The 13,658-nt window shown below is 37.5% G+C and overlaps 1 protein-coding gene across 1 annotated transcript in view; it reads right to left on the bottom strand.

Moving 5' to 3' along the window:
* Window positions 1-13,658, bottom strand: part of gata2b (GATA binding protein 2b) — a 54,915-nt gene that overhangs the window by 24,948 nt on the left and 16,309 nt on the right. The window contains exon 5 of the mRNA XM_062037554.1: window positions 11,646-11,771. Within this exon, the coding sequence (XP_061893538.1) occupies window positions 11,646-11,771 (126 nt within the window). The remainder of the gene's footprint in view (window positions 1-11,645; window positions 11,772-13,658) is intronic.

Raw genomic sequence — 13,658 nt, forward strand, 5'->3', positions numbered from 1 at the left:
CATAATAGTGAGAGTCCAGTCCATAGTGGATCTAACATAATAGCGAGAGTCCAGTCCAAAGTGGATCTAACATAATACTGTGAGAGTCCATAGTGGATCTAACATAATAATGTGAGAGTCCAGTCCATAGTGGATCTAGCATAATAGTGTGAGAGTCCAGTCCATAGTGGATCTAACATAATAGTGTGAGAGTCCAGTCCATAGTGGATCTAACATAATAGTGTGAGAGTCCAGTCCATAGTGGATCTAACATAATAGTGAGAGTCCAGTTCATTGTGGATCTAACATAATAGTGTGAGAGTCCAGTCCATAGTGGCTCTAACATAATAGTGTGAGAGTCCAGTCCATAGTGGATCTAACATAATAGTGTGAGAGTCCAGTCCATAGTGGATCTAACATAATAGTGTGAGAGTCCAGTCCATAGTGGATCTAACATAATAGTGAGAGTCCAGTCCATAGTGGATCTAACATAATAGTGTGAGAGTCCAGTCCATAGTGGATCTAACATAATAGTGAGAGTCCAGTCCATAGTGGATCTAGCATAATAGTGTGAGAGTCCAGTCCATAGTGGATCTAACATAATAGTGAGAGTCCAGTTCATAGTGGATCTAACATAATAGTGTGAGAGTCCAGTCCATAGTGGCTCTAACATAATAGTGTGAGAGTCCAGTCCATAGTGGATCTAACATAATAGTGTGAGAGTCCAGTCCATAGTGGATCTAACATAATAGTGTGAGAGTCCAGTCCATAGTGGATCTAACATAATAGTGAGAGTCCAGTCCATAGTGGATCTAACATAATAGTGTGAGAGTCCAGTCCATAGTGGATCTAACATAATAGTGAGAGTCCAGTCCATAGTGGATCTAGCATAATAGTGTGAGAGTCCAGTCCATAGTGGATCTAACATAATAGTGAGAGTCCAGTTCATAGTGGATCTAACATAATAGTGTGAGAGTCCAGTCCATAGTGGCTCTAACATAATAGTGTGAGAGTCCAGTCCATAGTGGATCTAACATAATAGTGTGAGAGTCCAGTCCATAGTGGATCTAACATAATAGTGTGGAAGTCCAGTCCATAGTGGATCTAACATAATAGTGTGGAAGTCCAGTCCATTGTGGATCTAACATAATAGTGTGAGAGTCCAGTCCATAGTGGATCTAACATAATAGTAAGAGTCCAGTCCATAGTGGATCTAACATAATAATGTGAGAGTCCAGTCCATAGTGGATCTAACATAATAGTAAGAGTCCAGTCCATAGTGGATCTAACATAATAGTATGAGAGTCCATAGAGGATCTAACATAATAATGTGAGAGTCCAGTCCATAGTGGATCTAACATAATATTGTGAGAGTCCAGTCCATAGTGGATCTAGCATAATAGTGTGAGAGTCCAGTCCATAGTGGATCTAACATAATAGTGTGAGAGTCCAGTCCATAGTGGATCTAACATAATAGTGAGAGTCCAGTCCAAAGTGGATCTAACATAATATTGTGAGAGTCCAGTCCATAGTGGATCTAACATAATAGTAAGAGTCCAGTCCATAGTGGATCTAGCATAATAGTGAGAGTCCAGTCCAAAGTGGATCTAACATGATATTGTAAGAGTCCAGTCCATAGTGGATCTAACATAATAGTGAGAGTCCAGTCCATAGTGGATCTAACATAATAGTGAGAGTCCATTCCATAGTGGATCTAACATAATAGTGTGAGAGTTCAGTCCATAGTGGATCTAACATAATAGTGAGAGTCCAGTCCATAGTGGATCTAACATAATAGTGTGAGAGTCCAGTCCATAGTGGATCTAACATAATAGTGAGAGTCCAGTCCATAGTGGATCTAACATAATAGTGAGAGTCCAGTCCATAGTGGATCTAACATAATAGCGAGAGTCCAGTCCAAAGTGGATCTAACATAATACTGTGAGAGTCCATAGTGGATCTAACATAATAATGTGAGAGTCCAGTCCATAGTGGATCTAACATAATAGTGTGAGAGTCCAGTCCATAGTGGATCTAACATAATAGTGTGAGAGTCCAGTCCATAGTGGATCTAACATAATAGTGTGAGAGTCCAGTCCATAGTGGATCTAACATAATAGTGTGAGAGTCCAGTCCATAGTGGATCTAACATAATACTGTGAGAGTCCATAGTGGATCTAACATAATAATGTGAGAGTCCAGTCCATAGTGGATCTAGCATAATAGTGTGAGAGTCCAGTCCATAGTGGATCTAACATAATAGTATGAGAGTCCGGTCCATAGTGGATCTAACATAATAGTGTGAGAGTCCAGTCCATAGTGGATCTAACATAATAGTGTGAGAGTCCAGTCCATAGTGGATCTAACATAATAGTGTGAGAGTCCAGTCCATAGTGGATCTAACATAATACTGTGAGAGTCCATAGTGGATCTAACATAATAATGTGAGAGTCCAGTCCATAGTGGATCTAGCATAATAGTGTGAGAGTCCAGTCCATAGTGGATCTAACATAATAGTGTGAGAGTCCAGTCCATAGTGGATCTAACATAATAGTGAGAGTCCAGTTCATAGTGGATCTAACATAATAGTGTGAGAGTCCAGTCCATAGTGGCTCTGACATAATAGTGAGAGTCCAGTCCATAGTGGATCTAACATAATAGTGAGAGTCCAGTCCATAGTGGATCTAACATAATAGTGAGAGTCCAGTCCATAGTGGATCTAACATAATAGCGAGAGTCCAGTCCAAAGTGGATCTAACATAATACTGTGAGAGTCCATAGTGGATCTAACATAATAATGTGAGAGTCCAGTCCATAGTGGATCTAGCATAATAGTGTGAGAGTCCAGTCCATAGTGGATCTAACATAATAGTGTGAGAGTCCAGTCCATAGTGGATCTAACATAATAGTGTGAGAGTCCAGTCCATAGTGGATCTAACATAATAGTGAGAGTCCAGTTCATTGTGGATCTAACATAATAGTGTGAGAGTCCAGTCCATAGTGGCTCTAACATAATAGTGTGAGAGTCCAGTCCATAGTGGATCTAACATAATAGTGTGAGAGTCCAGTCCATAGTGGATCTAACATAATAGTGTGAGAGTCCAGTCCATAGTGGATCTAACATAATAGTGAGAGTCCAGTCCATAGTGGATCTAACATAATAGTGTGAGAGTCCAGTCCATAGTGGATCTAACATAATAGTGAGAGTCCAGTCCATAGTGGATCTAGCATAATAGTGTGAGAGTCCAGTCCATAGTGGATCTAACATAATAGTGAGAGTCCAGTTCATAGTGGATCTAACATAATAGTGTGAGAGTCCAGTCCATAGTGGCTCTAACATAATAGTGTGAGAGTCCAGTCCATAGTGGATCTAACATAATAGTGTGAGAGTCCAGTCCATAGTGGATCTAACATAATAGTGTGAGAGTCCAGTCCATAGTGGATCTAACATAATAGTGAGAGTCCAGTCCATAGTGGATCTAACATAATAGTGTGAGAGTCCAGTCCATAGTGGATCTAACATAATAGTGAGAGTCCAGTCCATAGTGGATCTAGCATAATAGTGTGAGAGTCCAGTCCATAGTGGATCTAACATAATAGTGAGAGTCCAGTTCATAGTGGATCTAACATAATAGTGTGAGAGTCCAGTCCATAGTGGCTCTAACATAATAGTGTGAGAGTCCAGTCCATAGTGGATCTAACATAATAGTGTGAGAGTCCAGTCCATAGTGGATCTAACATAATAGTGTGGAAGTCCAGTCCATAGTGGATCTAACATAATAGTGTGGAAGTCCAGTCCATTGTGGATCTAACATAATAGTGTGAGAGTCCAGTCCATAGTGGATCTAACATAATAGTAAGAGTCCAGTCCATAGTGGATCTAACATAATAATGTGAGAGTCCAGTCCATAGTGGATCTAACATAATAGTAAGAGTCCAGTCCATAGTGGATCTAACATAATAGTATGAGAGTCCATAGAGGATCTAACATAATAATGTGAGAGTCCAGTCCATAGTGGATCTAACATAATATTGTGAGAGTCCAGTCCATAGTGGATCTAGCATAATAGTGTGAGAGTCCAGTCCATAGTGGATCTAACATAATAGTGTGAGAGTCCAGTCCATAGTGGATCTAACATAATAGTGAGAGTCCAGTCCAAAGTGGATCTAACATAATATTGTGAGAGTCCAGTCCATAGTGGATCTAACATAATAGTAAGAGTCCAGTCCATAGTGGATCTAGCATAATAGTGAGAGTCCAGTCCAAAGTGGATCTAACATGATATTGTAAGAGTCCAGTCCATAGTGGATCTAACATAATAGTGAGAGTCCAGTCCATAGTGGATCTAACATAATAGTGAGAGTCCATTCCATAGTGGATCTAACATAATAGTGTGAGAGTTCAGTCCATAGTGGATCTAACATAATAGTGAGAGTCCAGTCCATAGTGGATCTAACATAATAGTGTGAGAGTCCAGTCCATAGTGGATCTAACATAATAGTGAGAGTCCAGTCCATAGTGGATCTAGCATAATAGTGTGAGAGTCCAGTCCATAGTGGATCTAACATAATAGTGAGAGTCCAGTTCATAGTGGATCTAACATAATAGTGTGAGAGTCCAGTCCATAGTGGCTCTAACATAATAGTGTGAGAGTCCAGTCCATAGTGGATCTAACATAATAGTGTGAGAGTCCAGTCCATAGTGGATCTAACATAATAGTGTGAGAGTCCAGTCCATAGTGGATCTAACATAATAGTGAGAGTCCAGTCCATAGTGGATCTAACATAATAGTGTGAGAGTCCAGTCCATAGTGGATCTAACATAATAGTGAGAGTCCAGTCCATAGTGGATCTAGCATAATAGTGTGAGAGTCCAGTCCATAGTGGATCTAACATAATAGTGAGAGTCCAGTTCATAGTGGATCTAACATAATAGTGTGAGAGTCCAGTCCATAGTGGCTCTAACATAATAGTGTGAGAGTCCAGTCCATAGTGGATCTAACATAATAGTGTGAGAGTCCAGTCCATAGTGGATCTAACATAATAGTGTGGAAGTCCAGTCCATAGTGGATCTAACATAATAGTGTGGAAGTCCAGTCCATTGTGGATCTAACATAATAGTGTGAGAGTCCAGTCCATAGTGGATCTAACATAATAGTAAGAGTCCAGTCCATAGTGGATCTAACATAATAATGTGAGAGTCCAGTCCATAGTGGATCTAACATAATAGTAAGAGTCCAGTCCATAGTGGATCTAACATAATAGTATGAGAGTCCATAGAGGATCTAACATAATAATGTGAGAGTCCAGTCCATAGTGGATCTAACATAATATTGTGAGAGTCCAGTCCATAGTGGATCTAGCATAATAGTGTGAGAGTCCAGTCCATAGTGGATCTAACATAATAGTGTGAGAGTCCAGTCCATAGTGGATCTAACATAATAGTGAGAGTCCAGTCCATAGTAGATCTAACATAATAGTAAGAGTCCAGTCCATAGTGGATCTAGCATAATAGTGAGAGTCCAGTCCAAAGTGGATCTAACATGATATTGTAAGAGTCCAGTCCATAGTGGATCTAACATAATAGTGAGAGTCTAGTCCATAGTGGATCTAACATAATAGTGTGAGAGTCCAGTCCATAGTGGATCCAACATAATATTGTAAGAGTCCAGTCCATAGCGCAAACTTTGGGGGTTTCGTCTGCACAGTCAGTTGCTACAGAGCGCCAAACTTCATGTGACCTTCCAATTAGCCCACGTACAGTACGCAGAGAGTTTCCATGGCCGAGTAGCTGCATCTAAGCCATACATCACCAAGTCCAATGCAAAGCGTGGGATGCAGTGGTGTAAAGCACGTCGCCACTGGACTCTAGAGCAGTGGAGACGCCTTCTCTGGACTGATGAATCACGCTTCTCCATCTGATGGACCAGTCTGGGTTTGGAGGTTGCCAGTAGAACGCTACATTTCGGACTGCATTGTGCCGAGTGTGAAATTTGGTGGAGGAGGAATTATGGTGTGGGGTTGTTTTTTCAGGCGTTGGGCTTGGCCCTTTAGTTCCAGTGAAAGGAACTTCGAATGCTCCAGGATACCGAAACATGTTGGACAAGTCCATGGGATGGCACTTCAAGGTCATATGTGAGTCAAGGCAGGTGGCCAAATAATTTTGGCAATATAGTGTATTTCAAATGAAGCGTGAAAAAAACTGCAATCTGCTGGAAGGTCATTTTGCAGTAAACAAAAATTCTCAAATTGTCCACAACGAATGTCTCACAAGACTGACGCCATGTTTGTCTATGTGAGCTCAGGGAGACGTTTATAGCAGTGGTCCCCAACCACCGGTACCGGGCCGCGGACCGATAGGTACCGGCCCGCACAAGAAATTTAAAAAAAATAAAAATAAAAATAAATAAAATGTTTTGTTTTTTTATCAAATCAACATAAAAAACACAATATATACATTATATATCAATATAGATCAATACAGTCTGCAGGGATACAGTCCGTAAGCACACATGATTGTATTTCTTTCTGGGAAAAAATAAAAAATAAAAAAGATTTAAATTTAAATTTCAACCCCCACTGGTTTATAGCACAGGTGGGCAAAAAGGAGTGCTTGATTTGCTCACCCTAACCCACCTGGTATGGTGGTATATATTTTTTTTCACATCTAAGCTATTTTTTAATGTCATCAGATTTATCAGTATGTTGTTTTAATTTCTATTATAATTATTTGTCCGATATTTACTGTGTACCCCTAAATAAGTCTTTTTTTTAAAACAGTGTTTCTTAACCATAGGGCCGCCAAAAATACATCTGTTTCTCAGCTGTGGCGCTCGATTGCAATACACTTTTCCACCACTTGTGGCAGTAATGACACCATCAAACAAACAGAAGAAGTCTGGAGCTAAAGTTTTACAGAAGTTTCTTCGGCGCCAAAATTATGACTTAAGTGGTAAAGCTGAATTTTTGTTTGAACTTTACTTTTATCTAGGGATGTCCGATAATGCGTTTTTGCCGATATCCGATATTCCGTTATTGTCCAACTCTTTAATTACCGATATCAACCGATATATACAGTCGTGGAATTAACACATTATTATGCCTAATTTGGACAACCAGGCATGGTGAAGATAAGGTACTTTAAAAAAAATTAATAAAATAAAATAAGATAAATACATTAAAAACTTTTTCTTGAATAAAAAACAAAGTAAAACAATATAAAAACAGTTACATTGAAACTAGTAATTAATGAAAATTAGTCAAATTAACTGTTAAAGGTTAGTACTATTAGTGGACCAGCAGCACGCACAATCATGTGTGCTTACGGACTGTATCCCTTGCAGACTGTATTGATATATATTGATATATAATGTAGGAAGCAGAATATTAATAACAGAAAGAAACAACCCTTTTGTGTGAATGAGTGTAAATGGGGGAGGGAGGTTTTTTGAGTTGGTGCACTAATTGTAAGTGTATCTTGTGTTTTTTATGTTGATTTAATTAAAAAAACAAACAAACAAACAAAAAAACGATACCGATAATTAAAAAAACGATACTGATAATTTCCGATATTACATTTTAACGCATTTATCGGCCTACTTTTATCGATTGTTTATTTAAGAAATATTAATTAATCCAGTCAAATATTCAATGTATTTATTTTCATTTTAATACAATTGTATGTACTTTTTATTTTCCGTCAGTTATTTTTTAATGCAGTATATTTGATTAATACTTATTTTTATAAGCAGCCCGACCTAAGCCTAAAATTATGAGTTAAAAACATTCAATTTAAAACAAAAGTAACAATAACTAATACAATTTTATTTGAGTGGGTCCCGGGCCCCTCTGTAGTGGATAAGTTGGAGCCCCCAGGTCAAAAAGGTTAAAAAAAAAAAACCTAATTTAAAACATCCGGGGGGTTTATTGTTTCGTGTTATCTAAACCAGACTTTTCAAATACGGGAGATACTTAAAACTGTTGTTTACGGGAGTGTAACGGTATTTAAACCTCGGTTATGAGGTCATAGTTTGGGTTCAATTAGGGAACAAAAGGCAAAAACTTTTTTTAAGCATTTGTATAAACAGATTTTAGGATTTTTGAAATGGAATATAAAATGCTAGTATTCGATAAATACAATTCCGGCGTCCTCAATTTGCTGGTTACTGCCCGCAGGGAAATTTCAAGTCATTTTTTAAGTCAATTCTGAGGCTGCTTTGCCGCCAACTTGTGGACAACATGGATAATGCAGATCAATGACTTCTTGTGCTTTAAATGGAACTAAGCACAGGATTTAACTATATGAGCAAATGCAAACAACATTCCCTAGTCATGGTGAAAAAAATAATGTATCGAACCGACACAAAATGCCAACAGACATGGTCACACATAACACAATATAACATGAATATTAATTTTGTATATATGTATATATATTAGTGTTGTCCCGATACCAATATTTTGGTACCGGTACCAAAATTATTTCAATACTTTTCGGTACTTTTCTAAATAAAGGGGACCACAAAAAAAATTTGCATTATTGGCCTTATTTTAACCAAAAAATCTTAGGGTACATTAAACATATGTTTCTTAAAATGTTTTGGTATCCTGGAGCATTCAAAGTTCCTTTCACTGGAACTAAAGGGGCCAAGCCCAACTCCTGAAAAACAAACCCCACACCATAATTCCTCCTCCACCAAATTTCCCACTCGTCACAATGCTGTCCGAAATGTAGCGTTCTCCTGGCAACCTCCAAACCCAGACTGGTCCATGAGATGGAAAAGCGTGATCCATCAGTCCAGAGAAGGCGTCTCCACTGCTCTAGAGTCCAGTGGCGACATGCTTTACACCACTGCATCCCACGCTTTGCATTGGACTTGGTGATGTATGGCTTAGATGCAGATGCCCGGCCATGGAAACGCATTCCATGAAGCTCTCTGCGTACTGTACGTGGGCTAATTGGAAGGTCACATGAAGTTTGGAGCTCTGTAGCAACTGACTGTGCAGAAAGTCTTTGCACTATGCGCTTCAGCACCCGCTCACCCCTCTCTGTCAGTTTACGTGGCCTACCACTTGGTGGCTGAGTTGCTGTTGTTCCCAAACTCTTCACTTTTCTTACAATAAAGTTGGCTTTGGAATATTTAGGAGCAAGGAAATTTTACGACTGGATTTGTTGCACAGGTGGCATCCTATGTTTGTCTTTGGTACACTAATGTGTATATTATAGGCCATTGGTTCTTTGTTTTATTTTTGCAAAAATATATATCTATTTTTATATTGCTCTTTTTATCTTTGGTATAACCTTTATTATGTAAACTCGAAGTTATTGTTTTTTGGGGGTTTTTTTGTTGCTATTTTTGTACTACAACATTTTATTATTGATCATTTTGTACTGCATTGTAACCTTTTGTTTTGTGATTGTGTGGTGTTTTTTTGCCTGGACCCCAGGAAGAATAGTCTCCACTGCGGTGTAGACTAATGGCGATCCTTAATAAACTAAACTAAACTAAACTATGACAGTTCCACGCTGGAAATCACTGAGAGCGGTCCATTCTTTCACAAATGTTTGTAGAAACAGTCTCCATGCCTGAGGGCAGCCCTAAGGGTTACAATTAGGGATGTCCGATAATATCGGACTGCCGATATTATTGGCCGATAAATGCTTTAAAATATAATATAGGAAATTATCTGTATCGGTTTCAAAACTATCTGTATCGGTTTCAAAAAGTAAAATGTATGACTTTTTAAAACGCCGCTGTGTACACGGACGTAGGGAGAAGTACAGAGCGCCAATAAACCTTGAAGGCACCGCCTTTGCGTGCCGGCCCAGTCACATCATATCTACGGCTTTTCGCACACACAAGTGAATGCAAGGCATAATTGATCAACAGCCATGCAGGTCACACTGAGGGTGACTGTATAAACAACTTTAAGACTGTTACAAATATGCGCCACACTGTGAACCCACACCACACAAGAATGACAAACACATTTCGGGAGAACATCCGCACAACAGAACAAATACCCAGAACCCCTTGCAGCACTAACTCCTCCGGGACACTACAAGATACACCCCCACCCCCCCCCCCCCCCGCCCACCTCAACCTCCTCGTGCATGTCCCAAATTCCAAGCTGCTGTTTTGAGGCGTGTTTAAAAAAAATAATGCACTTTGTGACTTCAATAATAAATATGGCGGTGCCATGTTGGAAATTATTTTTCTGGATCTAATTTATGTGAAATTCCAAACTCCCTCAAAATGCAGATTTTTTTTCTTCTTCTAAACTTATTTTAAAGTCTTCTAAATGCTGAAATCATCCCAGTTGTTCTAAAATTATCTTGGCAAATTTATGACCTTTTTGATGTAAAATGACTAAATTGTTCTTGAAAAATTAGGACCCTTTTGCTGTAAAATGACGATATTATTCTCGCAAAATTACAACATTTTCATTTTAAAATGACTACGTTTTTCTCGTAAAATGTTCATGTTTTGGACGTAAAATAACTAACTGCAAAATAACAACCTTTTTGATGTAAAATGACCACATTTTCTCGTACAATTACCACCTTTTGGACATAAAATGACATTATTCTTGTAGAATCTCACTTTTTTGGTGTAAGACTACCACTATATTCTGGTAAAACTACAAATTTTTACATAAAACTACCAATTTATTACTACCTTTTATTGTGTAAAATGATTACCTTTTTTGTCAAATTGACAGTGGTATTCTCCTAAAATTACAAGGTTCTTTTGGGTTGATTTATTTTGGAAAACCTTGTTACATTGTTTAATGCATCCAGCGGGGCATCACAACAGAATTAGGCATAATAATGTGTTAATTCCACCACTGTATATATCGGTATCGGTTGATATCGGAATCGGTAATTAAGAGTTGGACAATATAGGAATATCGGATTTTAAAAAAGCCATTATCGGACATCTCTAGTTACAGTATATATTGTATTTGTTTTGAACATGAAAAATATTAAATAAAAAAATATAAATATTAAAATAAAAATAAAAATAAAATAAATAAAATAAATAAAATAAAAATATTAAATAAAAAATATTAAATAAAATAATAATAAAATTAAAAAATAATAAAATTAAAAAATTAAAATTAAAATATTAAATAAAAAAATATTATTTGTTTTGAACATGAAAAATATGAAAAATGACCCCCGAACGCTTTCATTTTTCAGTGTTCAGCCCTCAGTGGAAAAAGCTAGTATGAAGGAATGTAGTTATAAGAAAAAGTATTTTGAATGAAACCAAAGACTCCGGGCCCTAGCGATTAGCACAGGGACACTACCCGCCTGTCTTTCACTGACTCCTATTGTCCCTTAATGCTACATTTGAGAAACATCAGCTCACTCATCCCTCGATAATAAGCATCTCAAGTAGCTGTTTGAGAGCATCTTAACGCCATTCATACGCTTCCACTCCGCGCCAGGCGCACTAGTGTGACCCTCAGGGGGATAAGCGCCAGAACAATAACGCACAAAGGCAGCGAGCAGCCCTCAAGTCCGAGCAGTGAGCGTGCGGGTCAAGCGACTCTCACCCTCCTCTCTTTGGCCCCGGCTATCAGTGAAACCTTCCCCCCGACTACTGGACCCTGTCGGCTTTGTGCGGGCCCAACCTGCCCATCAGCCGTCTGAGACTTACATTATGCAGTTTGTAATAGAGGCCGCAGGCGTTGCACACTGGGTCTCCGTTAGCGTTGCGTCGCCAGAGCGTGGTGGTGGTGGTCTGACAGTTGGCGCAACAGGTGCCTGCTCGTCTGGCCGCCGACTGCAAAGAGACATCGGTTTGTTAGGAACACTTCAGCACTTTCCTGTACTCTTAACGGTGCATCCACAGTCCAGTACTCAAACGTGTTAAAGGGACCCGGTTATGTAAAACCCAACTTTTTTTTTTTTTTTTTACCTTCTGGCACCTGCTTATGTGTATTTAGGATCTGCATGAATCCCGAAAATTTGAAATCAAACCGTGGAAGCACTGCAGAGATATGTAATGTAAATGTATAATGTATGTATATTATTCACATGTGAATAATGCTGTATAATAGGCTGTATTTATGTTATTCACATGTGAATAATGCTGTATAATAGACTGTATTTATATTATTCACATGTGAATAATGCTGTACAATAGACTGTATTTATATTATTCACATGTGAATAATGCTGTATATAGAATGTATATGTTATTCACATGTGAATAATGCTGTATAATAGACTATTTATATTATTCACATGAGAATAATACTGTATAATAGACTGTATTTATATTATTCACATGTGAATAATGCTGTATATAGACTGTATTTGTTATTCACATTTGAATAATGCTGTATAATAGACTGTATGCATATTATTCACATGTGAATAATGCTGTATAATAGACTGTATTAATATTATTCACATGTGAATAATGCTGTATAATAGACTGTATTTATATTATTCACGTGTGAATAATGCTGTATAATGGACTGTATGCATATTATTCACATGTGAATAATGCTGTACAATAGACTATTATTATTCACATGTGAATAATGCTGTATAATAGACTTTATTTGTATTATTCACATGTGAATAATGCTGTATAATAGACTGTATGCATATTATTCACATGTGAATAATGCTGTATAATAGATTGTATGCATATTATTCACATGTGAATAATGCTGTATAATAGACTGTATTTATGTTATTCACATGTGAATAATGCTGTATAATAGGCTGTATTTATATTATTCACATGTGAATAATGCTGTATAATAGACTGTATTTGTTATTCACATGTGAATAATGCTGTATAAAAGTCTGTATTTATATTCTTCACATGTGAATAATGCTGTATAATAGACTGTATTTGTTATTCACATGTGAATAATGCTGTATAAAAGTCTGTATTTATATTATTCACATGTGAATAATGCTGTATAAAAGTCTGTATTTATATTATTCACATGTGAATAATGCTGTATAATAGTCTGTATTTATATTATTCACATGTGAATAATGCTGTATAATAGACTGTATTTGTTATTCACATGTGAATAATATAAATACAGACTTTTATACAGCATTATTCACATGTGAATAATGCTGTATAATTGACTGTATTTGTTATTCACATGTGAATAATGCTGTATAAAAGTCTGTATTTATATTATTCACATGTGAATAATGCTGTATAATAGACTGTATTTATCACCGTTTTTGAAGGAAGCCAAAAATAGGTATGAAGATCAGTCTTTAAAGCTAAATCTTTGCACAATTTTGACCAAAGAGCCATCATTCCATGTTGTATAGACCCAAAGTAGTGTTTTAAAATTAAACAAAAAATCATGATGTCCATCCATCCATCCATTTTCTACCGCTTGTCCCTTTCGGGGTCACGGTGGGTGCTGGAGCCTATCAGCTGCATTGATGTGACCTCTATAAATACTTGCTTTGCACTTCAGTTGGGTTCGCATTCACACTCTTAATTTTCCGGGTTACATATAATCTTAGAAGTTTTTTATACAATTGAGTTGTTACCTGCTGAAGTGTGATAAAGAGAACATAAAAGCAATAAGGATGTGAAAAAGATGCGCCATATGGACACAGCGTTTCTGGCAACCACACCCGAGTGTTATGAGCAACACGACCCATTTGTGTTGGAAAGATC

Source organism: Entelurus aequoreus, linkage group LG26 (genome assembly GCF_033978785.1).
Source record: "Entelurus aequoreus isolate RoL-2023_Sb linkage group LG26, RoL_Eaeq_v1.1, whole genome shotgun sequence".
Taxonomy (NCBI): Eukaryota; Metazoa; Chordata; class Actinopteri; order Syngnathiformes; family Syngnathidae; genus Entelurus; species Entelurus aequoreus.